Here is a 27,475-nt window from a genome sequence, read left to right as displayed (position 1 = left end):
AGGTCATTCATACCTACTGCTGTCAGACTGTATAACACCCACAACTTGTAGTGTAGCACCAATAACCTGTTTGTCGTTTAATTTGCACTACTTCACCACTACTACCTCTGCCATCTCTCATCTATGCAATTATGTGCAATAATATAGGCCCTAAACTATTTTTATGCATACTTATATTTATATATATCTAAATATTATTTATGTATGTATGTGTGTATATATAGAGTCTACCTGTAATGTGCAATTTTTCCGAGCCTCTCAATAAGGCAATTTTTCTATACTTTTTCTCAGTAGATAATGCAAATAGCCCTCTGTATTTAATCCTTCGTTTGTCTAATTTTTATTTCAGTTTTATTTGTTGTCTGTTTGACATTTTCTTGCTACTCTAACACGTGAATTTCCCCGATGTGGGATGAATAAAGTGAATCTAATCTAATCTAATAATGAAAAGAACCCGATCCCTACTGTAAAATATGGTGGCGGTTCTGTGATGTTTTGGGGCTGTTTTTCCTCCAAAGGCCCTGAAAACCTTGTTAGGGTCCACGGCATCATGGACTTCATGTAATACCAGGACATTTTAAATCAGAATCTCAGTCCCCTGACCTGAACCCCAGTGAAACCCTGTGGGCTGAGCTGAAGAGGAGAGAGCACAGGAGAGGGTCGAGGCCCCTGGATGATCTGGAGAGACTGTGTAAAGAGGAATGGGCTCAGATGCCCTGCTCTGTATCTCCAACCTTATAGAATGTTACAGGAGAGACTCAGTGCTGTTTTACAGGTAAAGGGAGGTTATACAAAATATTAAATGGAGTGAAAATAATAGTGGGATGTATTTTTTGGAAATAACCCTTTTGTTTTTTCTTTGAATAAATTTATTTCAGGGAAATAAATCTTTGGCAGCCTAATGATGGATGTGAGGAATTACAGAGACCAAATTCAAGATACGAACAAACAAAACCAGAGACAAGACTAAACCCGAACTTGAATTTTATTGTCATTGGCCACACCACACTACAGAGCCCTGGAAGGAACAATGAAGGGGGGGGGGGGGGGGGGGGGGGGAGCAGTTCTGGAGATCTCACAAAGTTTTTCCATTTAGGTTTTTGCAGTATTCGAGCTGAATGCAAACACAGCAAGTAGCCCCACCCATAAATTATAACCCACAATTTTAACCCCGCCCCAACCATAACCCTTTGGCGGGCTACACGTGCCACGCCGCCTTCTCCAGGCTGCAGCCGTGTGTATTTGAACGCTGCCACTCAGTGGCTTCTGCATACGGTGATGTCAGTGCATACCCTCTAGCAAGACACAATATGATTAGGGACATAGTCTAACTACCGTAAACACTGCTAATGCAGCGCAGTTTTAAGTATAGTACAGCTTGTGCTGGTAAAACAATAAGAAACTCTAACGCTAGCAAATTTTAAAAACTGACCAGATATGACATGTCAAGAGAATTCAGATGGGAATAAAAGCTTTAAGACTGCTGACGGATTAATGTATCTTACAAACTTGAAATCCTTTCAGTTTATCTGAACATTATCACAGTAATCACTGTGGGACTGATCCAGTATTTATAGGATGAGTGCCATTTCGAGTATTTTCAAACGCAGTCGATGTTTCATGTACAGCTCCTGCAGAGTCTAAAAAAGTAGCAGCTTGAAAAACGTCCATATAGCTCGTTCATTCCAAAGCCATCATCTCCACATCACCATTTTTCTTCTCCTTCTTGTCAGCAGGAGTTGGTTTCTTCATTGGTGCTTCTTCAACTTTAAAAGAAAGATGGAAAGAAGTTATATGTTACACCAATGCATAACCTGGTGTAACCCTCAGGACAAATACAGTGGTTGTTATCTGGCACGTTTAACTTTAACTGAAAAATACTCGCTTTTACTTAAAAAATAAATAAATAAATATATATATATATTTTTTTACTCTTGTCAGAGGTGGAAGGTCATCATGCTGATAAAACGTTTTGATGAATTTGTACTGAATGGGTATTCTTGGTTGCCATTTGTATTAAATATCTTCCCGAGTGAGTGAGATCTACGTGAAGGTTCAAGAATTATCAATAAAAGAACAACAGAAAAGACAGACATTGTAAACAAACAAACAAACAAACAAACAAACCCCACACAACATGCTAATGGATGTGGCTTTTAAGAAAAGAACTGCAACTGAAGATTTCCAAAGCACAATAAACAAGGCTGCCTGAGAAGGCAAAATAATTTAATAAGTACAGCAAGTAATGAAAATTTGCGTATCATCCGTTCAGTCCATATTTGTTTTTGATAAAAGCCATGAAACAGTTTTATTTTCTACAAAACAAACAGATTTTTATAAGATATGGGAGAGATATAGGGATCTGTCCAGGGAAAATACACAATATGGCCAAAAGTATGGCAGCATGGTGGTGTAGTGGTTAGCGCTGTCACCTCACAGCAAGAAGGTCCGGGTTCGAGCCCCGTGGCCGGCGAGGGCCTTTCTGTGCGGAGTTTGCATGTTCTCCCCGTGTGCGCGTGGGTTTCCTCCGGGTGCTCCGGTTTCCCCCACAGTCCAAAGACATGCAGGTTAGGTTAACTGGTGACTCTAAATTGACCGTAGGTGTGAATGTGAGTGTGAATGGTTGTCTGTGTCTATGTGTCAGCCCTGTGATGACCTGGCGACTTGTCCAGGGTGTACCCCGCCTTTCGCCTGTAGTCAGCTGGGATAGGCTCCAGCTTGCCCGCGACCCTGTAGAACAGGATAAGTGGCTACAGATAATGGATGGATGGATGGATGGCCAAAAGTACACAGACACCTGCCCATGACAGCCATATGTGGTTCTTCATCAAATTGTTCCCCAAAGATCAAAGCACACAATTGTAAACAGAAGGGAACCGTCAGGGCCTTCTAAGCCTTCAGAGAAGGCGCAAACATATCAGCATTTCAAATGTTATATTTAATTTTTTCATTATAATTATCCTCTTCTAATTCGGCCTCATTTTCTATCAAATTTGCTTCAGGATTAAAAGGGTTACTGTCCTGAAAACATTAAAACAGTTATCCAGTGAGATTTTTTTGTTTGTTGTCTCTAGGCTGAGAAGAGTTTAGAGCTGCTCACTCATTGGAAATGTAGGAAGTGATGGAAGACTTAACCAATCATATTTTGATTTACAGTGGGAGGAACCAAAAATTTATTGTCCTTGGCCTACTTGAAGGCCGATGCGAGCTTAACCGCGACTTGGTGCTGTTAGCGTGGCAGTGCAGTCACCTTCCAGCCGGTGTAGCGTTCATCAGTAGTGTTAGCAAATGCTAATAAAGCGGTCAAGCCAGTGCTATCGAGAGCAAGTAGCACAGACTAACGGCCAAGAAACTAAGGTTTCTGTCTCCAGACTCTTCTTCCACGCAGCTTGCCACAGTATTTTTCACTCAAACTTAAGTATTCAGTTCCCTGTGTAATTTACTGAGTTACTTTTACAACCCTGATTCCAAAAAAGTTGGGACAAAGTACAAACTGTAAATAAAAATGGAATGCAGTGATGTGGAAGTTTCAAAATTCCATATTTTATTCAGAATAGAACATAGATGACATCAAATGTTTAAACTGATAAAATGTATCACTTAAAGAGAAAAATTAAGTGATTTTAAATTTCAAGACAACAACACATCTCAAAAAAGTTGGGACAAGGCCATGTTTACCACTGTGAGACATCCCCTTTTCTCTTTACAACAGTCTGTAAACGTCTGGGGACTGAGGAGACAAGTTGCTCAAGCTTAGGGAGAGGAATGTTAACCTTGTCTAACGTAGGATTCTAGTTGTTCAACTGTCTTAGGTCTTTTTTGTTGTATCTTCTGTTTTATGATGCGCCAAACGTGTTCTATGGGTGAAAGATCTGGATTGCAGGCTGGCCAGTTCAGTACCCGGACCCTTCTTCTATGTAGCCATGATGCTGTAATTGATGCAGTATGTGGTTTGGCATTGTCATGTTGGAAAATGCAAGGTCTTCCCTGAAAGAGATGTCGTCTGGATGGGAGCATATGTTGCTCTAGAACTTGGATATACCTTTCAGCATTGATGGTGTCTTTCCAGATGTGTAAGCTGCCCATGCCACATGCACTAATGCAACCCCATACCATCAGAGATGCAGGCTTCTGAACTGAGCGCTGATAACAACTTGGGTCGTCCTTCTCCTCTTTAGTCCGAATGACACGGCGTCCCTGATTTCCATAAAGAACTTCAAATTTTGATTCGTCTGACCACAGAACAGTTTTCCACTTTGCCACAGTCCATTTTAAATGAGCCTTGGCCCAGAGAAGACGTCTGCGCTTCTGGATCATGTTTAGATGCGGCTTCTTCTTTGAACTATAGAGTTTTAGCTGGCAACGGCGGATGGCACGGTGAATTGTGTTCACAGATAATGTTCTCTGGAAATATTCCCGAGCCCATTTTGTGATTTCCAATACAGAAGCATGCCTGTATGTGATGCAGTGCCGTCTAAGGGCCCGAAGATCACGGGCACCCGGTATGGTTTTCCGGCCTTGACCCTTACGCACAGAGATTCTTCCAGATTCTCTGAATCTTTTGATGATATTATGCACTGTAGATGATATGTTCAAACTCTTTGCAATTTTACACTGTCGAACTCCTTTCTGATATTGCTCCACTATTTGTCGGCGCAGAATTAGGGGGATTGGCGATCCTCTTCCCATCTTTACTTCTGAGGCTACGTTTACATTACGTCGAATCAGCGGATCATCAGATTAACGTTCTTAAAACGATTCGCGTTTACACTAAAACCGTTAGCCGTGCACACAGCAACACCAATACACGGATACGCTCGTCTCCGCAGGCATCCTGCGCTCCAAATCACTCCGCCCTGAACAGCGAGTGCCCTTTGGAGGGTGCGCACTCTGGCCCTGCGCAGCTCACACAGCGCGCGAGTGAAGTGCACAAGCCACGATTCGGGACTGAGCCGCTGTGTGTGTGATCCCAGCGCACATCACTTACTACTTGCAAGTGGAAGGATGGCAAGCCTAAAGACAATCATAACTACACAATGGGCAGTATTTGCATCAGTATTTGCAGTATTTTCATACTTTTATACTCTTTAATGAAAGGTGATACAAGGCGGAAGTCCGCGCCGTTTTTCAGCAGTCGCGTCACATGACCAACGCCAGCGAATCAGGAAGGTGGATGTCACAGTGACGTTGTCCAATGAGGACGCCAGCTAGAGCTCAGCACAGCATATTCGCGTATCTCAATGTTTACACAGCACCGGACCAGATACGATCTAGATTGAATACGTGGACGCTGGCGGATTCCCGTTTCCCGGCTTTTCCAGGTGGTTTAATGTAAACGGACAGTGCATCCGCGAAGAAAACGAGACAGATACGGTCTAATGTAAACGTAGCCTGAGAGTCGCTGCCACTCCAAGATGCTCTTTTTATACCCAGTCATGTTAATGACCTATTGCCAATTGACCTAATGAGTTGCAATTTGGTCCTCCAGCTGTTCCTTTTTTGTACCTTTAACTTTTCCAGCCTCTTATTGCCCCTGTCCCAACTTTTTTGAGATGTGTTACTGTCATGAAATTTCAAATGAGCCAATATTTGGCATGAAATTTCAAAAAGTCTCACTTTCGACATTTGATATGTTGTCTATGTTCTATTGTGAATACAATATCAGTTTTTGAGATTTGTAAATTATTGCATTCCGTTTTTATTTACAATTTGTATTTTGTCCCAACTTTTTTGGAATCGGGGTTGTAAAATCAACATTGATAACTACACACTATGGAGCGACCTGGCAGCCTGCCGCTTATTCCTTGCAAAATCCTTTACCCTGTAGATTTTTTGGTGTCTGGCTAAGGTTTGGCTGAGCTGAAGTCCCAGCTGTAATCGTAACAGTTTGCCACTGCTTGTATAGAACGTCTTTGTATCCTGTAGCATTGCAATTTCCCTTCACTGGAACTAAGAGGCCCAAACCTGTTCACAAAATGAGCTCCATGAAGACATGGTGTGCCAACATTGGAACAGAAGAACTCGAGTGTCCTGTACAGAACTCTGACTGAACACCTTTGGGATGAACTGAAACACTGACTGCATCCCAGACCTCCTCACTAATGCTCTTGTATCTGAATGATCACAAATCCCTATAGCCACGCCTCAAAATCCCAGAAGAGAAGAGTGGACCTTATTATAATAACAACAAACACCGAAAGTTCAATGATCATATATTGATGTGATGGTCAGGTGTCCACACGTCATCACATTCCTATATTTGGCCATATAGTGTTGATTAAAGGAAAGGACATATGGATGGTAACCTGCTCAAAAGAACATGACCAGATTGACTAATGAAGTAAATTTATTGAGCCCACAAAAAAATAATTGTTTTTACTCGGGATATGGAGTGGAGTTCAAACTGTCCAGGTGCATCCAGCTGTGGAAACAAAAGCCCCATGCTGAATAAAGAGGATGGATCAACAATACACCTTGTTAAAGCGAGATGGCTGCGGCAGTGGGGGCGTGGCCAAGCGGCAGTTTGTGAATGGAGGGCGGGGTCGGGGAAGGTAAGTGACCAAGTCATTACACCTGCTGTCAATTAGTGTGTGGGTGTGTGTTTTGTCTGTTGCATAAAAGGAGGGGGAGAGCAGAGAAGAGCTGGCTCCCGACCACAACGCATGTGTGCGTGTAGTGTGTGACCGTGTGATTGAGTAAGGCTGAAAAGCTAAAATAAGTACAATAAAGAGATTGTGTGTGACCATCAACTCTCGCCTGCCGTGCTTCTGTGCTCCACCCACGTCAGGAACTACTACAACGGCCTTTCGATTTCATAAAATCGGTGAAATGTAGTTCCCTCTGAAATGTGGTCATTGTGATATGTTTATTTCTGTAATGTCTCACAAAATATCAGGCCATGAAGTTATTTAATTTGAGGGGATTCCCGAGCAAATAATGTGCATGAAATCGCTCGCTTTGCGCAGTTAAGCAGACAGAGGAAGTCCGTGTGTGTGCATGTGCAGGTTTACCTTGAATGTGCACTGACAGTTCCATCATTCTGTCGCGAAACGAACAGCTGATCACACTGAGGTGCTCTGAGCGCCAATATTTATTAGTTTGGTCCTGCGTTTCCTTCCCTTCGCATAGAACATAACGTCTTTTCTTCTCGCTTTCCGTTACTGTAGTCGGTCATTCACGTTTCATTTGCACACTCACGTCCTCCATTTTTCTCTCCTGTTTCAAATTTATATCCCACAATGCCTTGCGCAAACAGGGAAAGCCCACCACGTGATGCATGACGTTGTATCTTGTATTGCGTCATGGTGAAGCAGGAAAAAATAGCGGAGAATTTAGGGCCATGTGGAGATAAATTCATTAATTGTTCTATTTAAAAAAAAAAACTAAAAATTGGAAGCCTGTGATTTGAATTCAGTAGTTTTCGGTCCACTGAACAAAAAATAATTGGGTGTCAGGGAAAATTCTTTTTATAACTTGCACTTGAAAAATCTGAAAGGCGGTCTATCTTTAAGCAGTGAAATAGGATTGATCTGATTTCAGGGCAACATTGGAGAAATTAATTTATTTTTAAGAATTCAACTTAACAAACTGAAAGCAGGTCGTGAAGTTTCCCTAAAACACTAACATCCTGTTCAGCCACGTTTACATTTAGATCCCTGGGATCATTGTTGATTCAAAACTCAATTTTGGAGCTTGTCTTAATGATACACCAACTTTTCCACCTCTGATAAGTGTTTAAAAAAAAAAGTTGTTATTTTTCACATCACATTAAATTACTCCATATAACTACCTTCCATGCCTGCTTTTTCTTTCTCCATGTGGCGCAGCTGTTTCAGCAACTTTCGTCTTTTCTTCCCAGACAGGGTGATGTTTGCCCTGGAACTGGTGCTGGAAAAAACACAATAAAAAGTCTCCTAGCATATTTGCATGAGCAATATCTTAAGTGTATCCCAGAGATCCCTTACACCTTTTTGTAGAAATGCAAAGGTGCTGGGAACTACAGCGCATATAAAAAGTCTACACAGCCCTGACCTCTGCTAAAACTGTAGCTTTTGGTGGTGTAAAAAAGAAATCATGTCAATTCAACTTTCCAACTTGAACCTGCTAACTGTCTGGGTTATAGGGTAAGCTGGCGAAATGGACTTTTACCAAATGTATTTTGCTAAAAAAAAAAAAATTATATATATATATATATATATATATATATATATATATATATATATATATATATATATATATATATACACACACATACTGTGGACGGATGAGACCAAAATAGAACTTTTTGGTTTAAATGAGAAGCGTTATGTTTGGAGAAAGGAAAACACTGCATTCTAGCATAAGAACCTTATCCCATCTGTGAAACATGGTGGTGGTAGTATCATGGTTTGGGCCTGTTTTGCTGCATCTGGGCCAGGATGGCTTGCCATCATTGATGGAACAATGAATTCTGAATTATACCAGCGAATTCTAAAGGAAAATGTCAGGACATTCGTCCATGAACTGAATCTCAAGAGAAGGTGGGTCATGCAGCAAGACAACGACCCTAAGCACACAAGTCGTTCTACCAAAGAATGGTTAAAGAAGAATAAAGTTAATGTTTTGGAATGGCCAAGTCAAAGTCCTGACTTTAATCCAATCAAAATGTTGTGGAAGGACCTGAAGTGAGTAGTTCATGTGAGGAAACCCACCAACATCCCAGAGTTGAAGCTGTTCTGTACGGAGGAATGGGCTAAAATTCCTCCAAGCCGGTGTGCAGGACTGATCAACAGTTACCGCAAACATTTAGTTGCAGTTATCGCTGCACAAGGGGGTCACACCAGATACTGAAAGCAAAGGTTCACATACTTTTGCCACTCACAGATATGTAATATTGGATCATTTTCTTCAATAAATAAATGAGCAAGTATAATATTTTTGTCTCATTTGTTTAACTGGGTTCTCTTTATCTACTTTTAGGACTTGTGTGAAAATCTGATGATGTTTTAGGTCATATTTATGCAGAAATATAGAAAATTCTAAAGGGTTCACAAACTTTCAAGCACCACTGTGTGTGTATATATATATATATATATATATATATATATATATATATATATATATATATATACACATATACACACACACACACACACACACATACATACATATACACACACAAACAACCCAAACCATCTGTGGTTGGTTGAAGAGAGCAATTGGACTTGCTTGAAGATTCTTGAAAACGTTTCGCCTCTCATCCTAAAGGCTTCCTCAGTTCTGTCTGACTAATAGAGATCTTGCAGTCACGTGACCGGAAAGTACACAACCGCCATTTTGTCGGTCAAAAACACCGCTGAATACTGCTGCATTCGTGTACAGAATGGATCAATTTCAACCGACGGACTACACGGCTCATTTTTCTAATGAACAGATAACTAGATACATGTCTAAAATAAACGATCTACAGATTTGTGACCCTTATGGCTTTCCAGACGGAGTTTTCACGACCGGATTTTGAACTGCCAGCGGAATACCCGGACGTGTATATTTACCTCATTAACTTTCCCTCGCTGTTCAGTGGTGAAGCACTGCGTGCCTATAAATCTCTGGACAGTTATCTTTACAGAAATTCAGGATTTGTCAGCGACTCAGATGTGGCATCTTGTAAACAAGAATCCTCATTGGATGGGTAAATCACTTAAGTATTGAGTATAGCACTGACCAGCCGATTATAGAATAGAATAAGGTAATTCCAAATCGTCCGTGTTGTTTTCCATGGATCTGGCGTTGGAGAGGTAGAGGCTTGGCAGTGGAGATTTGAGTGGCTGTTTTCTGAGCTTAGTCAACAGGCCGGCTCTGTAGCCTCGCTTCCGCTCCCGGCACCGCCTCCTTCGCTTTGCTTCCGATAACAATCCACAGAGACCCCGCTGGTCTCGCTATCTCGTCCAGAATTTTTTTTTTCTCGTCCGGAATGTTGTGCATGCGATGGAAATCGCTACAAACCGTCATTTTCTGCTGGAAACCCATGTCCAGTAAGTCCATACGGTTGTAGTGGATATTGAAGTCCGGTACAGACGAACAACACGCAAAAATACACACAAAAAACATAAAAAACGTGCACAGGTAGGGAGAGCTTGTAGCCGCAGCCGTTGTAGTAGAATTGTATATAGTAGGGTTTTCCAGAAGAAAAGGTAGAAGTCAAAGTAGAAGTAGAACCAGAAGTAGAAGTAGAAGGCGGAATATGGCGTTTGACCGACACGATGGCGTCTGTCACAATCTGGATCGGCTGTGACGTCACATGCAAGTGCTCCATAGGGAGTATCCAGTATTTATCCACTCATTGATCATCATAGAATCCGAATCAGAATGCTGATGGCTGCATTGTAGGTGGCTGATAAAAGATGTCATAGACACCCACCTCTGTTCAATGATGGTCGTTCCAGAAAACTGGCAGACATCTTAGCCAGAGAGGATCGTTCATTTTTGTCAACCTGGAACGACCATCATTGAACAGAGGTGGGTGTCTATGACATCTTTTATCAGCCACCTACAATGCAGCCATCAGCATTCTGATTCGGATTCTATGATGATCCATGAGAGGATAAATACTGGATACTCCCTATTAGTCAGACAGAACTGAGGAAGCCTTTAGGATGAGAGGCGAAACGTTTTCAAGAATCTTCAAGCAAGTCCAGTTGCTCTCTTCAACCAACCACAGATTACTATGTACCTGGATGACTGAGATTCGTCACAGAAACCCAAACCATGTGGTAAAACATGTCATGGTCTGATGAGAGCAAAGTAGTGGTTACTTTTGAGCACAATTCTAAAACATATACAGCATCCATCCATCCATTATCCGTAATGGCTTATCCTGTGCAGGGTCGTGGGCAAGCTGGAGCCTATCCCAGCTGACTACGGGCGAAAGGTGAGGTACACCCTGGACAAGTCGGCAGGTCATCACAGGGCTGACACATAGACACAGACAACCATTCACACCTACAGTCAATTTAGAGTCACCAGTTAACCTAACCTGCATGTCTTTGGACTGTGGGGGAAACCGGAGCACCCGGAGGAAACCCACGCAGACACGGGGGGAACATGCAAACTCCCCAAAGAAAGGCCTCCGTCGGCCACTAGGCTCAAACCCAGAACCTTCTTGCTGTGAGGTGACAGCGCTAACCACTACACCACCAAGCTGCCACATATACAGCATTTGGCACAAAAACAAGACGGGTTATCACCCACAGAACACCATTCCCATGGTGAAGCGCGGTGGTGGCAGCATCATGCTATGGCAATTTGATAGATCTGAAGCCTTTTTGTAAAATTTCCAAATCAAGATGTGCCAAGTTAGGAGACTTTTACCCAAAAAGACAGTGATATATTACGAGTAAAAGCAGGCTTTAACAAAGTATTAATTAAGGAGTGTGCACATTATTATTAGGAGTTTTTCTTTCTTTTTTTTTTTACATTTGCCCCCACGCACAGTGACAGAAAGAGAGTTTAGATAGGAACCTGGTAGAAAGTCTCAAATCTATAATTAAACACATTTACTTTTCCTACAAATATGTTCTTCCTACTGAGAATAAACAGCATACTCATTTTCCAAAGAAAGCCCAACAAGTTCCCCAACAAAGGAGAATCTTCAGGACAGAGGACGGTTTCTCTGTATTTTTTGCATGAATACTTTCAGTACTAACTTATTCTGTTTATGGAAGTATATAGAGGATATTACACACATGCGCAAATATATGAAGTTTATCTCTGAGTGACTGTCAGCCCTGCGATGATCTGGCGACTTGTCGAGGGTGTACCCCGCCTCTCGCCCATAGTCAGCTGGGATAGGCTCCAGCTTGCCGGTGACCCTGCACAGGATAAGTGGTTACAGATAATGGATGGATATTTCAGTGGTGAATGTATATAACACAAGTGAAAATATTTTCAACACGAGAAGATAAACTTCATATATTTGCACCACTGTGTAATGTTCTCTATATTATATGGACACATCCACACACACAAAAAAAGCAAGTTGATAAAGAGAGTTTTACTTCTGAACCGGTTCTCCATTTTGACAACACACGTCTAGTCAGCAGGAAAACACTGGGAGTGACGTCATCGGAGTTAAATATCAGGAATTATTATACATACATGGCACGTTTTCGATGGAATAAAACATGTGTTCTAAGATTCTAGCGGGTTTCATTCATTTGGTTTGATAGCATGCGATATTGTTAGCATATCGCTTATCCTATGTGTATTATGTCACTCTACCCAATGGAGAAGGAGTGTTGAATATGGTTTACGATAATGCATGGTTGTCAAGACAATATGTCACACGTCGGAGCTGATGCGAATATCCAATGAGTTTTCTGCTACGAATGCGCACAAGCATTTCTTTGTTCACCAGGAAAGACTAAGATGTGTTGAACACCCAAAAAGCTCCCAAAACTTCATTAGATATTCTTCACGCATATTTACAAGAGAGAAACATACCAAAGGACATCAAAAAACTGGAAAAGAGACATGTCGGAGACGAAAAACTTCTGTGCTAGTGAGTGACTGTGACAGTTTGTAAACAAACATGGCCGCCAGGTTTGCTTTGTTAAAAGCGGAAGATTTAGAGAGAATTTTGGCTGCCAGGTTGCTCTGTTGTGTGTAGCTGTCGATGTTGATTTTAAAAGTAACTCCGTAAATTACAGAGGGAAATGAATACTTAAGTCCGAGTGAAAAATACTGCGGCAAGCTGCGTGGAAGAAGAGTCTGGAGACATAGTGGAGCAGGTTAAGGCAGATTTTGCTCCAAATCGTGCACTTTGTGATATAAGCATGAAACTTGGCACGATTGTTGCTGATGGGTCACTTTTTCAGAAAAAAGTGCTAGCCACGAAAAAAATTCAATATGGCGGCCATTTTTTCAAGATGGCCGCCAGACGTGTCCCTGTTTTGTGGTTTTGCTAAAAAAACATAGTGCAAATTATGATATGAACATGAAATTTGGCAATAATGTTCTGTGTAGGTCATGTTATCAGCTAAAAGTGCTAGCCCCCCAAAAAATTCAATATGGCAGCCATTTTTTCAAGATGGTCGCCAAAAAATCCCCCGTTAGTGGTCTTGCTCTGGTGTCAAAGTACAAAAGATGAATTCAATGAAACATTTTTGATTTATTGCCATTATAATACTGAATTACATGCAGAAAAACAGAATGATTGCACAATTAGCCAATCTGGCATGATGAAAAGCCTATTTTTCACAGTGGATAATCTTGTGAAACCCTTACATTCCAATGCTTTTTTGGGAAAATTCCCATATCTTTCCTAAGCTCCAAGAGTTGTTTCTTGCTGATTGATCCTTCCATTAAATAGTCCCAAATGAATTGGTCACATGATTTTCCAGCATGCTCATAGGCCTTTCAGAGAAAAACAAGTGAACGAAAATAGTGCTAATGCTCAACAGTGAAAAATAACTTGGTCAAATCTATGACATCGACAAAAATATCCATTGCTGAGATCTATCTTTTATCCCTGAACTGCTACCCCCCCTCCCCCAGCACCCAATTACACAGTTTTAGGTAGACAATGCCCCCTACCATAAAAATGGTTTGCCAGCTCTGATTTATGAATGGATATGTACCACTGTCCAAAGTGAAGTTTGGTAGACCATTTGAATTTGGATTACTTTGCCATCGCCAGCATGGCTAGGCCCAAAGTTCAGTCACTGTTCCTTGCTTAAAAATCTCACAAGGGCAACTGCACAGTGGAGTACACCCTATTCCAGCCTTCGAGCACTTGCATTTGGGATACTAACTCAATGTTTAGCTGACATTGAACCCCATGCTGAGTTTCACAGCAGTGTCTGTCACCAGTGTGCCCTGGTAGTGAGCGACATACACTCTCTTCTTACGCCCTATGAACTGCCAGAAGATGTGCCATTACTCGGCGTCCTCATAGTCCTGTTCCAGTAAGTGCCATTACTCGTCCTCCTCATCACCTTCCAGTTAGTGCCATTACTCAGTTTCTTCTGCCAAGAGCAACTGGTTTTGAGGCGCCAGATACCCGCCTTTCGCACCACCTCTATCTGCAAAATCACCCCTGCCGGCTCTGGAAGGCTAGGGTGGACACTTGACTGCCAGAGGCTGTGTGGTTCGCAAGCCATTTGGGATATTTTGTAAGCAATGAGAGCCCATTGCCATCCCGGCAATAGCAGTCCATTTTAGGGGCACACATGAGCACAACCACACAACGGGGATGTGCGTCTGGCAGCCATCTTGAAAAATGGCTGCCATATTGAATGTTTTGGTCTGTTAGCACTTTCAACTGAAAACATGACCTACACAGAACATTATTGCCAAATTTCAGGTTCATATGACAATATGCACTGTGGCTTTTTAACAAAGTCACAAAATGGGTACGTGTCTGGCGGCCATCTTGAAAAATGGCCGCCATATTGAATTTTCTGGAGGGCTAGCACTTTTAACTGATAACATGACCTACACAGAACATTATTGCCAAATTTCATGTTTATATAACAATTTGCTGTGTTTTCTTAACAAAAACATGAAACGAGGATGCGTCTGGCGGCCATCTTGAAAAATGGCCGCCATATTGAATTTTTTTCGTGGCTAGCACTTTTTTCTGAAAAAGTGACCTATAAGCAACAATCATGCCAAATTTCATGCTTATATCACAAAGTGCACGATGGTTTGGTTAACCTGCTCTACTAACAGAAATCTTAGTTTCTCGGTCGGCAGTCTGTGCTACTTGCTCTCGATAGCACTGGCTTGACCGCTTTATTAGCATTCGCCAACACTACTGATGAACGCTACACCGGCTGGAAGGTGACTTCACTGCTGCGCTGGCGACGCCGACTCACAGGCAAGTTAGCATTGGCCTTCAAGTATGCTGATATGAAGAGTGTTTGTGTATGTATTATAATAATAATAATAATGGCTTTGGGCGACACAGTGGTGTAGTGGTTAGCGCTGTCGCCTCACAGCAAGAAGGTCTGGGTTCGAGTCCCGTGGCCGGCGAGGGCCTTTCTGTGTGGAGTTTGCATGTTCTCCCCGTGTCCGCGTGGGTTTCCTCCGGGTGCTCCGGTTTCCCCCACAGTCCAAAGACATGCAGGTTAGGTTAACTGGTGACTCTAAATTGACCGTAGGTGTGAATGTGAGTGTGAATGGTTGTCTGTGTCTATGTGTCAGCCCTGTGATGACCTGGCGACTTGTCCAGGGTGTACCCCGTCTCTCGCCCGTAGTCAGCTGGGATAAGCTCCAGCGACCCTGTAGAACAGGATAAAGCGGCTAGAGATGATGAGATAATGGCTTTTTTCATGGTATATCAGATATACTCGTCTTCGACTGGTTCAGTATCATGCTCGCTGAATGGAATATATCTGATATCCCACTCAAGGCCAGCCAATATTATTTAAATATGTCACTCAGATCCACGATGGATTTCATCTGAAAAACGCGAGTTTTTCAACACGAGAAGATAAACTTCATATCTTCCAGCGTGTGAGTTTCTTTTTATTATATCGACACAGTCACAAACAAAAAGTCCCCAAATTTATCAAAACAATTCATCAATTTCCTCACGAGTGACACAGAGATTTGTTACGGTTTTGTTTCGCCATGTCCCGGATGGAGCTCATATGAAAAATACAAGCGGTGTATTTTCCAGTAAAACACTTGTCCATATGCATTTGTTTCTTTTCTGTAACAGCATGCACCGACATGATTTAATCTGAACATGTCAAAGTACTGTAAGTGATTAAAGCAGCCTGTCTAAATGAAGAGAAATTTATTCTGTAGCACTACGCTAATGTGAATGATCGTTTCCTTTATTCACTCCACCAAATGTGTTGGAGGAGGTTGTGTTTTCGCCTCCGTTTGTTTGTCTGTTCCCAGTGAAACTCAAAAAGTAGTGAACGGATTTTGATGAAATTTGGTGGAAAGGTGAACCATGGACTAAGGAACAGCTGATTAGATTTTGATGCAAATGGGAGTGTAAGAATATAATCCTGAATACTCCTAAACCTACTCTTGTAAATGCGCGGCCCAAGGGTGACTGTCGTTTAGTGTAGCAGTTTAGGGTTTACTTTAGGCCAGCTACAATACAGTACGTGCTGCTCTGTACATTTTGCATTTCCACATGTTCTGTTCCCGTTTCATATCTTGATTTTGTCTATGTTTTTGTGTGAAACATTCTGTTGAACTGTGCATAACTCTTGTGTGACCTTGATACTGAGTGTGCAAAGCACATTCCGTAACTTTCCACTGCTGATACTCCCTACGCAGAGTATATAAAGCCCCGACGCGCAGCTGCGCATTAGGGCACGACTGAGAATAAACCAGATTGATTTAACTCGTGTGGTTTGCTCTCTTTTTGTCCTCGGAGTACTCCTTGTAACGCATCTGAACAGCACGCAGCACAATCCTAACAATTTGGTGACCCCGACGTGATACTCTCAATCAGGTAAGACATGTTTGATTGACTACCTGATTGGAAGTAGTTCCGTAGTGCCCTAAGGAGGGCTTTGTTTTCCCTGGTTCGAGTCCAGGAAGAGCGTGCTATAGAAATTTGTGTAGCGCCCTAAGGAGGGCTTGGTTTTCCCTGGTTCGAGTCCAGGAAGAGCGCGCTATAGAAATTTAGATAAATATCTGCTGTTTGTTTCTGTTCAGATCCGTTTGCTTTACTGTACGATGGGGAGCTCGTATCCTAAACCTGAGGTCACAGACACCCCGGCGGAATGGATGAATAAGTGCGGTTTAGGCTATTACGTTACGCCGTGGCTGGACAATTTGGCTGGGTGGACGGAGGCAAATCCTCAGATTCCATAGTATCCTGTGATGGGACGTTTAATCCAGGCTTCCTTGCTTCAGCGCACTGTATGATTTACGAAAGAAATGGTTTGACATGAAGAAGGTATGGGATAAATCAAAGGGTGTTTACACCCCGAGACCTGTTTTAAAGGCTATTCCAAAACCAAAACTTTCTCAGTCAACCTCCCATGAAAAGCGAGGGAGGAATAGTTACGTCCCACTCATTCCTCATCTCATATACATGTCCAGTAAATTTGTTAGCACATGATTTAATGTGCAAATTAGAAGTAAATCTCACATCCACTCCAGATGGACTAACTATTGAAGTAAGTGAAATGTGCGGTGTGCAGTATGGGTTTGGAAGCCCTCTGTATGTGTATGTCTGGCAGCTCTGTTCAGATCAGCTCGCACACTTGAACACCTCATCAGTTGACACAGATTATATGATGAGGAGCGTTTGCTCGAAATAGTCGATGTGTTGCAACCTAGAAATGACGTCGCTGTGAATATAAAGGAAGAAATAGCTCCGGCTCAGGAAGGTGGCCGTCCGTGTCAGCGCACCGTGTCGACATTTTTTTTTGGAGCGACACACCGAATGCTTTGCAGCTCCTGCGTGAGCAGTTAACTAGGTATTTCTCCGCCTGATGTTTTTGCTCTATCCAGTTCTGTGCTGCCACATAACATTCTGAACGCTGCTTGTACGTCCCAAGCTCCTCCCCCTGTTCTCTCTGCTCTTCCTAACACCCTGTGGGCGGATCATAAGGACGATGTGGGCTCTGTGAGCTGCTCTCCGTATGAAGCTGTTATTAAACACTCTACACCTGTTTATGTTAAACAATACCCTCTGTCTCCTAGTAAGCTCAATGGTATTGACAATATTCTAAAATCTCTTTTGCAGCAAGGTGTCGTGGTTCCTTGTGTCAGCCCGTATAACACCCCAGTGAACCCGGTCCCAAAACCGGATGGCACATGGCGCCTCACTCAAGATCTACGTAAAATAAATGAACTCATCGTTCCCGTGGCTCCAGTGGTCCCTGACGTTCCTTCTCTTATGTCTTCTATTCCGTGTGACCATGCTTATTTCTCTGTGATTGATTTGTGCTCTGCCTTTTTCAGTGTTCCTGTGGGCCATGAGACTCAGCCCCTGTTTGCTTTCACACACAGGGGAAGACAATACACGTGGACGCGGTTGCCACAGGGTTTCATTGACTCACCGGCGGTCTTCACTGCCGTATTGCGGGACGCGCTGGCTGATCTCTGTCTTCCCCGGGGCTCCACGGTGCTCCAGTACGCGGATGATCTCCTGGTAACGGCGGAGGATCAAGACGCTTGTGCTGCCGCCACATTGTCTCTCCTCACACTCCTGGCGCAGAAGGGTTTCAAGGTCTCCCGCACGAAGTTGCAGTTTTGCCTCACAACTGTTCGCTACTTGGGACATGACCTCTCTCAGGGTTCCAGGAGGCTTAGCCCGGAACGCGTTCAAGTCATTATGGACACTCAGGTACCTGCAACCAAGCACGCTCTCATGGCATTTCTGGGCCTCATCAATTACTGTCGTCAATGGATCCCTGACTGTTCAATCTATGACAAGTGTTTGCGTTCAGCTATAAGTCACTCAGATCCTTTGACTCAGCCCCTGGTCTGGACTGAGGACATGCTAACGGCCTTCAAGGCTCTGAAGCAAGCTTTGTGCTCCGCCCCTGCTCTCGGGCTGCCGAACTATCGTTTGCCGTTTCACCTGTATGTGTGCAATCAGAAGGGGACCGCCTCTGGGGTGCTGGCTCAGGAGCACGGGGGGGGCATGCGACCTTGCGCGTTTCTGTCTAAAACTCTTGACGCTGTGGCACAAGGGCTTCCTGGCTGTCTTAGGGCTGTTGCTGCGTGTGCTCTCATGGTCACGGACGCTGAAAAACTTGTTTTGTCGCATCCGCTCATTTTACACACTTCACATGACGTCGTGTACATTCTGCGGAATCTTAGCACTCAGCATTTGTCTGCTCAGCGTCGCTCTGGCTATGAGTTTATTCTTTTGGCCACAGAGCATCTCACTGTTAAGCCCTCCTCGTCGTTTGATTCTGTCGCCCACGCTCTTCAGCGTCTTCTTAACTCACAGGATGACGATGTTGCGTTTGACTCACATGACTGTCTTTCTAATATCGTTTTTGAGACTAGCATCCGCCCAGACTTACACTCCACCCCTCTTTCCACAGGCGATTCTCTTTTTGTAGATGGTTCCTGTTCCCGCCCTGCGGATGGTGTGTTCCTGTGTGGTTACTCTGTTTGTCGCCTCCCTGATGAAATTGTTGAAGCTCATTCTTTACCTTTTTCTTCTGCTCAGGCTGCGGAGCTCTATGCTTTGACTCGCGCGTGTATTTTGGCTCAAGACACAGACATTACTATTTACACCGACTCACGCTACGCTTTCGGCGTGGCGCACGACTTCGGCCGCATTTGGGCGTCTCGGGGGTTTACGACAGTCGACGGTAAGCCCATTTCTCATTCTTCACTTGTTACTGATTTAATCACCGCCTGTCTCCTTTCGTGCACGTTGGCCATTGTTAAGACACGCGCGCACACAAGAGGGGACTCATTTGAAGTAAAGGGCAATTCATTCGCTGATCGAGTCGCTAAAGCTGCAGCCGCATCCGGTGTCCTGCCTCCAGGCTTTAATTGCGCTTTAGTTTCTACTGATCGCATGGTTAGCGCTGTCTTACCTGACATAGATCTCATTTCTATCCAGGCCTCGGCCTCTGTGGCAGATACGCAGTTCTGGGACGCCCAGGGCGCGACAGAGAAGAGTGGCGTTTTGCTTGACGCACAGGGCCGTCTTTGTTTACCTCGTCACTGTACTCCCTTTCTCGTCCGCGAGTTCCATGGTCCCACTCATCGCGGCCGAAGAGGGGTAGTGGAAGATATGAACAGAACATTCTGCATCAATAATTTGCACACAGACGCACACAACATTCTGGACAAGTGTTTAACGTGCGCCCAGAATAATCTATCTAAACCAGGCGCGGTACATCAGCACCTTCCCATACCCGACACGCCTTTCCAAGAATGGCAGATCGACTTCACTCACATGCCAAAGCAGGGCCCGTTCAAATACCTTTTGGTCATGATTGACAAATTTTCACGGTGGATTGAGGCTTTCCCGTGTAGCAAAGAGAACGCCCGAACAGCAGTGAACAAACTTACACAGGAAATTATCCCACGTTACGGTCTTCCGGTAGGAATTGACTCTGATAAGGGAACGCCGTTCACCTCTAAGGTAACGCAGGAGCTATGTAAAGACCTCAAGATCAATTGGCGTTTTCATATCCCATACCATCCACAGTCCTCTGGCATTGTGGAGCGCGCGAATAGAACGATTAAGGGTAAGTTGCGTAAGGCTATGCAAGACGCAGGCACGAAAAATTGGGTCCAAGTTTTACCGTTGGTCCTCGCTGATATGCGCATGACTGCTCAGGTCGCTCTCGACAATTTATCTCTGTACGAGCTCGTCATGGGACGCCCCTTTCCTGTCCCTTGGCGTAGAGGCATGCAGGTTATAGGAACGGGTGATCTTGAAGTACATCTCAGCGAGTACGCGGTGGGTCTCATGCGGGTGCTGGATGAGTATTGGGCGAGAGTAAATTCCAAAAAGCCTCCCATTCCAGAGGCACACACTCACCCCTTTGAGGTAGGGGACAGAGTTTTAGTAAAGAGATTCGGTAAACTAAACGCTCCCATGGAGGAGTCACCCTACAGTGGGCCCACCGATGTACTCGCTGTAACTCGCACGGCTGTGCTAACGGACCTTTTTCCACAGTGGATCCATGCCAGCAGAATAAAGAAGGCTCCAATGTAATAGAAATCTATATTGTTGATGCTTAACAGACTTTTGTGTTTCAGAAAGTTGCTGTGACAATAGCTGACGGCCTTTTCAGGGATCCCCTTCCAGCATCTGGAGCAATCCAGTTTCGGCTGATCTACAAAGAGGGGATGGTTGGTGAGTCTTGCAAAGTTCTGGGCTGAAGAGTCTGAAAAGCACGGGAGCCTGTGACATTTTTCGCCGTCTGCACCCTGTGAGCATTAGAGAACAAAGTCAGTGACCAGTATGACTTTCTTCATCATCGTGCTGATCTCAACGCTTGGGGCAGGGTTACCCGCACAAGCAATACACCGGGACCCAAGGGATAACGAGTTTTAGAAATATGTAAACTTCACTGTAAAAACATCAATGAATGAGTAAACCCTGTTATGTGTGTTCTTTGTTACCCCATGACAGCAGCGCTCCTTTTCCGGTCCGAATAGCCCCGTCTAACTACTCTGAGGTTAATATGACATGGCTCAGCCTGTGGCCCATTTCTTTTCCGTTGTTGCATGGATCGTATATATAATATGATGATCTCACACACAGGTTATGTCCCTGTGTCGGCCAAGACTGGGGTGTGAATAATACTCTGGGCTTGCGTCAGAGTATTAAAGAGGGGATTGTAAGAATATAATCCTGAATACTCCTAAACCTACTCTTGTAAATGCGCGGCCCAAGGGTGACTGTCGTTTAGTGTAGCAGTTTAGGGTTTACTTTAGGCCAGCTACAATACAGTACGTGCTGCTCTGTACATTTTGCATTTCCACATGTTCTGTTCCCGTTTCATATCTTGATTTTGTCTATGTTTTTGTGTGAAACATTCTGTTGAACTGTGCATAACTCTTGTGTGACCTTGATACTGAGTGTGCAAAGCACATTCCGTAACTTTCCACTGCTGATACTCCCTACGCAGAGTATATAAAGCCCCGACGCGCAGCTGCGCATTAGGGCACGACTGAGAATAAACCAGATTGATTTAACTCGTGTGGTTTGCTCTCTTTTTGTCCTCGGAGTACTCCTTGTAACGCATCTGAACAGCACGCAGCACAATCCTAACAGGGAGTATGTGGCTTGGCAGAGGTTTGGACTCTACTGAGTGCCATTCTAGTTTCATCTGAACATAGCTTGAGAACTCTGACAGCACAGTGAATTCATCTCTTTAGGATCTTCATCATGGATCACCAACCTCCTCTTTTTCAGGTGGTGTTTAGTTATGAGACCTTCATCCACCACTGCTCCAACAATGCGATGCTTCTTCTTCTTCTGCTTCGTCAGAAGTCTCCGCCTCTTGAAAAGCTTCTTCCCTAATTCCTGCAGGAAAAACACACAAAGCATGATGAAGGACTACAGTATTTACTACATGGACTAAAGCTGGCAAATTTCTGCAATGTTTAAAAAAAATGAGTTTGTTCACAGAATGCAATCTTCGTTATGAACATTAGGGCCACCAACTGCTTTTACTCAATTTGTTTATGTAGAATAACCCAGATCATAACACAGAGGTTATCACAGTGTAGCTGTATATCTGTGAACTCACAATTCCAACCTGACGACATTTGGTTTTTAATGAGATGATGTAAAAAAGGATTATTAATTACAAATCATGATCCCTAAAGTGTTTCCCCTAACATTATATTGGGGACCCTCCCACACACACATTTTAAGGTCAAAAAGAAAGAAAAAGAAAAAACCCAGGAATGTGGTTTTATCATAAAAATTGTTCTAATTATTATTCTAAAATAAATGTGAAGACTTAAACACGACTCCTTTAACTGTGTGTTCAGATCCAAATGGTCTGTAATAGGAGCAGCGGGGAGGGAGGGGTCCTGCAGGTGACCATCCTTATCCCGCACCCCTGCAAACTTAAGGGAAGCACTGCTAAGTCAAGTCAGGTAATCAGACATAATGCTGCTCATTATAGTTTTATTTTTATTATTAGGATGTCATTAGGAAGACAATGTGGTCAAAAATCATTTGACGTCTACAGCATTGTGGAAAAAAGAGCCGTGTTATAGAGACACAGCACCAACAGCTTTCTCCCTTTCACATCAAACAAGAAAACTATTTAACTGCTCATGGCGCCCCCTTTGGAGACAATTCAGCCTGATCAACACAAGCTGAGGAGGGCAATACAAGCCAGGTCCGGGTCTGGGTCCGGGTCCTGCTGTCCGACAGCAATTAGATTTTGAATAAGAAAAACAAGTCCTAAATAAAGTCATAATATTTTGAGAAAAAGTCGTAGGATATGATTTTAAGGGGGAAAAGGTCTCAATAATTCAAAGAAAAATTATTAATATTTTGAGAATAAATTTGTAATAATTTGAATAAAAAGCCATAACATTGAGAGTTATGTCATAATTTGAATAAAAAATTGTAAAATTGAGAATAAAGTCGTAATATTTTGAGCATAAATTCATAATTCATACAAGTTACAATATTTTGAAGAAAGTCAGAATGTTTTGAAGAAAGTCATAATATTTTGAAGAAAATCATAATTCGAATTAAAAGCTGTAATATTTTGAGAATAAAGTCGTAATATTTTGAAGAAAAAGCCATATTATTTTTAAGAAAAAGCCATAATATTTTGAGAGTAAAACCATAATATTTTGAAGAAAAAGTCGTAATATTTTGAGAATAAAATCAAAATAATACGAATAAAAAGTCGTAATATTTTGAGAATAAAGCCGTAATATTTTGAAGAAAAAATCTTAATATTTTGAGAATAAAATTGAAATAATTCGAATAAAAAGCCACAATACTTTGAGAATAAAGCCGCAATATTTCAAAGACGCAAAGTTGCAATATTTTAAAAATAGTCATAGTATTTTATTACTATGTGAATATTTTTAACAACTTCAGAATAAAAAATTTCATATTTTGAGAAAAAATTACAGAAATCGAATCCACAATGCAGTACTTCACACAGACTTACCAAATCCTCAACACCGCTCATTTTACATGATCGTTATACGTACCATTTTAACTTTATACTCGGAAACCCACTGACTTTTTCCTCAAAACATCACAACAACTTTTCTCCTAGCACTGATTCCTTTCTCAAAACATTTTAATCTTTCCCCATAACATTCTGACTTTATTCTCAGCACTGACAGCTAACATGTAAACACCACCAACAAAAAACTATTAAATCTATAGCCATCAAACCAGCACATGATTTGCTTAATTCTCACTGAATTCAGGATTTTCAGAATAATTTCTCGTACGTTTATGTTGGGAACGTGCTCACTGCTTCATTAAGTTAAAAAATGTAATGTGTCCTCTTTCAAAGCACCAAAAACTTATGGTGTTCCATATATGATCATGTTTCCTCTTAATTCTAGTAAATTTGATCCTGAAAGATGTGACGTTTAATAAATCATATTCATGTTCTGTAGCGTCAAAATTTGAATACAGGACAAACTCTTTCTGCGATGAAAAGTGTAGTCAGATTTCTGTTCTCAGCTCACAGGAGTGGAACCCAATGTGTTCTGTCTGCTGTTGCATGCTGAGATGCTTTTCTGCTCACCACGGTTGTAAAGAGTGATTATATGAGTTACTATATCCTTCCTGGCAGCTTGAACCAATCTGGCCATTTTCCTCCGACCTCTCTTATCAACAAGGCATTTGTTTCCACCTACAGAACTGTCACTCACTCAGTGTTTTTTGTTTTTCGCACCATTCTGTGTAAACTCTAGAGACTGTTGTGTGTGGAAAAAACTCCAACCAGCCCATCTGGCACTATGGTCCAAGTCACACTTAGGCCAAACAAAATAATATATGTTTCCGGTTACCCGACCGACCCTGTAAAAACACTGTGACCCTTCAACTGTTTATGACCACGATAAACAAACTATTTCTCACGCAAGACCCTAGCTGCTTGGCAGCCACCTGGCGAGTCAAACGAGAACCGCTAGGGCGTGTCATATAAACCACTCGGTATTTGCCAAAAGACACAAGGCCCGTCAGGAGTAAATTGACAACCAACATGCCCAGTTGCATCCCGAGGCGCGGGGCTAGCCGGCCCCGGCAGCGCTGGTTCGTTGGGGAGAGGGCAGAGGTCTCATGTGGGGAAAATAATTTAGTGTGGATATGGCTAGATAGTGATTGAAATAATGCATACATCACAAGGAACTGTTTGCTCAGGGTATAAATCAGGTATTCAACACTTGCAATGCTATTCTATACTCAACTTAAGATATTTGAATTGATAATAAATCTGAAATTGGAGGAGTTTGCAGGCGGCACGGTGGTGTAGTGGTTAGCGCTGTCGCCTCACAGCAAGAAGGTCCGGGTTCGAGCCCCGTGGCCGGCGAGGGCCTTTCTGTGCGGAGTTTGCATGTTCTCCCCGTGTCCGCGTGGGTTTCCTCCGGGTGCTCCGGTTTCCCCCACAGTCCAAAGACATGCAGGTTAGGTTAACTGGTGACTCTAAATTGACCGTAGGTGTGAATGTGAGTGTGAATGGTTGTCTGTGTCTATGTGTCAGCCCTGTGATGACCTGGCGACTTGTCCAGGGTGTACCCCGCCTTTCACCCGTAGTCAGCTGGGATAGGCTCCAGCTTGCCTGCGACCCTGTAGAACAGGATAAAGCGGCTAGAGATAATGAGATGAGATGGAGGAGTTTGTGTCAGTGAAATGATACATTCCTTGATTTCCTCCTGATTTAAGCCTTAGAGCAAATAGTATGAACCATGGACTAACAGGGCTGAAAAATGAAAGCATTTCCATTTATTTTGCAACACAATTTACAAACACAGAATAGGAAACTTAAATATAGGAAATTTAGTTTCTTTATTTGAAAAGAAAATGGCACGGAGCAGCTGTATTCATTAGAACAACATAAGTGAACATTGCATTCATAGACAGAATAAGAAAAAACATGAAGCAAATATAATGTCATTAAGGCCGAGATGTTAGGCATGCACCAAATTTTGATAAACACACAAGACATCAATTTTAAGTATGAAAGTCCCCACTAGTATATGAGTGATTCCACGCTTATGGGTACTGAAATGGGGACATGAACTTATTCACCTAAAACCATTTCTTTTTTTACCATCAGGTCACAAAACATGTAATCTTTAATGAATGATATGTTAAAAGATAACTTTAATTTTCTGAGATGTAATAAAAACATATTTATATGCCAAAGTCAAGCCTATGAGTTCCAAAATGATGTCTGTTCCATTACTTCTGTTACGATTGTCCATCTCGCGTCTGCTACAAATTAATTACAATCTAGCTATATACCATGTTAAATCTTATTGAAAGAATGTGTATGTTTATTCTACTACACATGTTTATTAATTATATTTGCTAAAACATCACCTTCCTATGTTTCAAAAAGTAATTCTACATTGTTAAAATTGAGAATATATATGTCCACGACACTTCTGTTACGTTCTGACTTTGGCATATAAATATGTTTTTATTACATCTCAGAAAATTAAAGTTATCTTTTAACATATCATTCATTAAAGATTACATGTTTTGTGACCTGATGGTAAAAAAAAAGAAATGGTTTTAGGTGAATTTTTAAAAATAAGTTCATGTCCCTATTTCAGTACCCATAAGCGTGGAATCACTCATATAAAAATATATTTTGGAAACGTTCAGAACTGAAGGGATAGATCTAGGTACTGGACCACCACCACCACCACTCTGGCCACCACCGAATAGATCATCCACCAAAATATTCCCATTTTACCTGGAAAATGAAAGTATGCCATCATTATTAGAACAATTGATATACAAGTGCATCCTTATATCATCAACGATATCTGATGACTAGGTTTAGTTTTGAACGAGTATTTTGCAAAAAAAAATTTCAAAGGAAGCTTCTCACTTTTTCCTACCTACCCTAGAAAATTTGTCGTAAACTTTTGGGATAAACACATTTTTTTCCCTACCCACCTACCCTATTTTGAAAACCCAGGAAACAGGAAACACATTATTTTGTTTGGCCTTAGAGATCACATTTTTCCTGATTCTGATGTTTGATGTAAACATTAATTGAAGCTTCCTGGATGGTGAGGGTCTCCAGTCACTGCTCCAGATTTTATTACTAACTGATTGATCTTTTTAAGTCCAACGATGAAGCTTAAAAAACAAAAACCCCTCCAGGTTCTACACATCAACAACCATGACTATATCCGATGACTTAACCTTTAACTCTCTATTTGTTTGTATTTTGAATGTTTTTGGAAATAAAAAAAAAACTTAACCTTTAACTAGTTGTATTTATCCACACTGTGTAACTATCTGTATAAAGACCCAGTCATACATGTGTGCGATTTAAAAGCCTTAATAATAATAATAATAATAATAATAATAAATGTAAAAAACCCTACTGTTTTTGGTCTGTTGATCTTCCCACCTGGAGCCATGCTCGCTACCAACGTGCATCTGAGTCGATACTATTCACTTCCGGGTCATATGACGTACAATAAAAGTCCTTCACTCCTTAAGAGTCGCGCGCGCGCCTGATCATAAACTCATACAGTTGATGTTGGAAGACTCCAAAGTCTCTAGGCAAAGAGGTCACTGGAAATTTAATAATTTACTTCTTAAAGACTCACTATTTAATCTTCAAATTAAAAAATGGTGGCTGAGTATTTAAATGATGCCTCTGTAAAAATGAAAAGTCAAACAGAAATTAATCTCTTGGGTAAACTCAATGCAATTCTTCAAAAGCCCTATTGACTGAAGAGGAGGTGGTGTAGTGGTTAGCGCTGTCGCCTCACAGCAAGAAGGTCCGGGTTCGAGCCCCGTGGCCGGCGAGGGCCTTTCTGTGCAGAGTTTGCATGTTGTCCGTGTGGGTTT

At 42.3% G+C, this 27,475-nt stretch overlaps 1 protein-coding gene and 1 long non-coding RNA gene across 3 annotated transcripts; one reads left to right on the top strand and one right to left on the bottom strand.

Moving 5' to 3' along the window:
• Window positions 1-967: 967 nt before the first annotated feature.
• c21h11orf98 (chromosome 21 C11orf98 homolog) lies at window positions 968-27,082 on the bottom strand. 2 transcript variants are annotated; one of them, XM_060902855.1, is made up of 4 exons: window positions 27,004-27,082; window positions 21,843-21,967; window positions 7,790-7,887; window positions 968-1,766 (listed from the first exon to the last, which is right to left on the bottom strand). In XM_060902855.1, the coding sequence occupies exons 1-4, from the start codon at window positions 27,037-27,039 to the stop codon at window positions 1,681-1,683; spliced, it is 345 nt and encodes a 114-aa protein (XP_060758838.1). In that variant the 5' UTR covers window positions 27,040-27,082; the 3' UTR covers window positions 968-1,680. The 2 variants fall into 2 exon arrangements, with proteins under 2 accessions (XP_060758838.1, XP_060758837.1); XM_060902854.1 differs by lacking the exons at window positions 21,843-21,967; window positions 27,004-27,082 and adding an exon at window positions 18,018-18,417.
• LOC132869594 (uncharacterized) lies at window positions 15,988-21,636 on the top strand. The gene is made up of 2 exons (XR_009650999.1): window positions 15,988-16,456; window positions 20,695-21,636. It is a non-coding gene; the product is annotated as an uncharacterized LOC132869594 (long non-coding RNA).
• Window positions 27,083-27,475: the final 393 nt, after the last annotated feature.

The sequence above is a fragment of the Neoarius graeffei genome, chromosome 21, assembly GCF_027579695.1.
Source record: "Neoarius graeffei isolate fNeoGra1 chromosome 21, fNeoGra1.pri, whole genome shotgun sequence".
Taxonomy (NCBI): domain Eukaryota; kingdom Metazoa; phylum Chordata; class Actinopteri; order Siluriformes; family Ariidae; genus Neoarius; species Neoarius graeffei.
The sequence above is the reverse complement of the archived record's forward strand: the minus strand, read 5'-3'. Positions and strand labels throughout refer to the sequence as shown.

Coding starts and splice junctions, on each gene's coding strand:
- c21h11orf98 (XM_060902854.1), bottom strand. CDS start 18,241: ATGTCCCAAGTAGCGAACAGTTGTGAGGCAAAACTGCAACTTCGTGCG. Junction 7,888..18,017: donor TACGGCAGTGAAGACCGCCG/GTGAGTCAATGA, acceptor TGTTTTTTCCAG/CACCAGTTCCAGGGCAAACA. Junction 1,767..7,789: donor AGAAAAAGCAGGCATGGAAG/GTAGTTATATGG, acceptor TTTCTTTTAAAG/TTGAAGAAGCACCAATGAAG.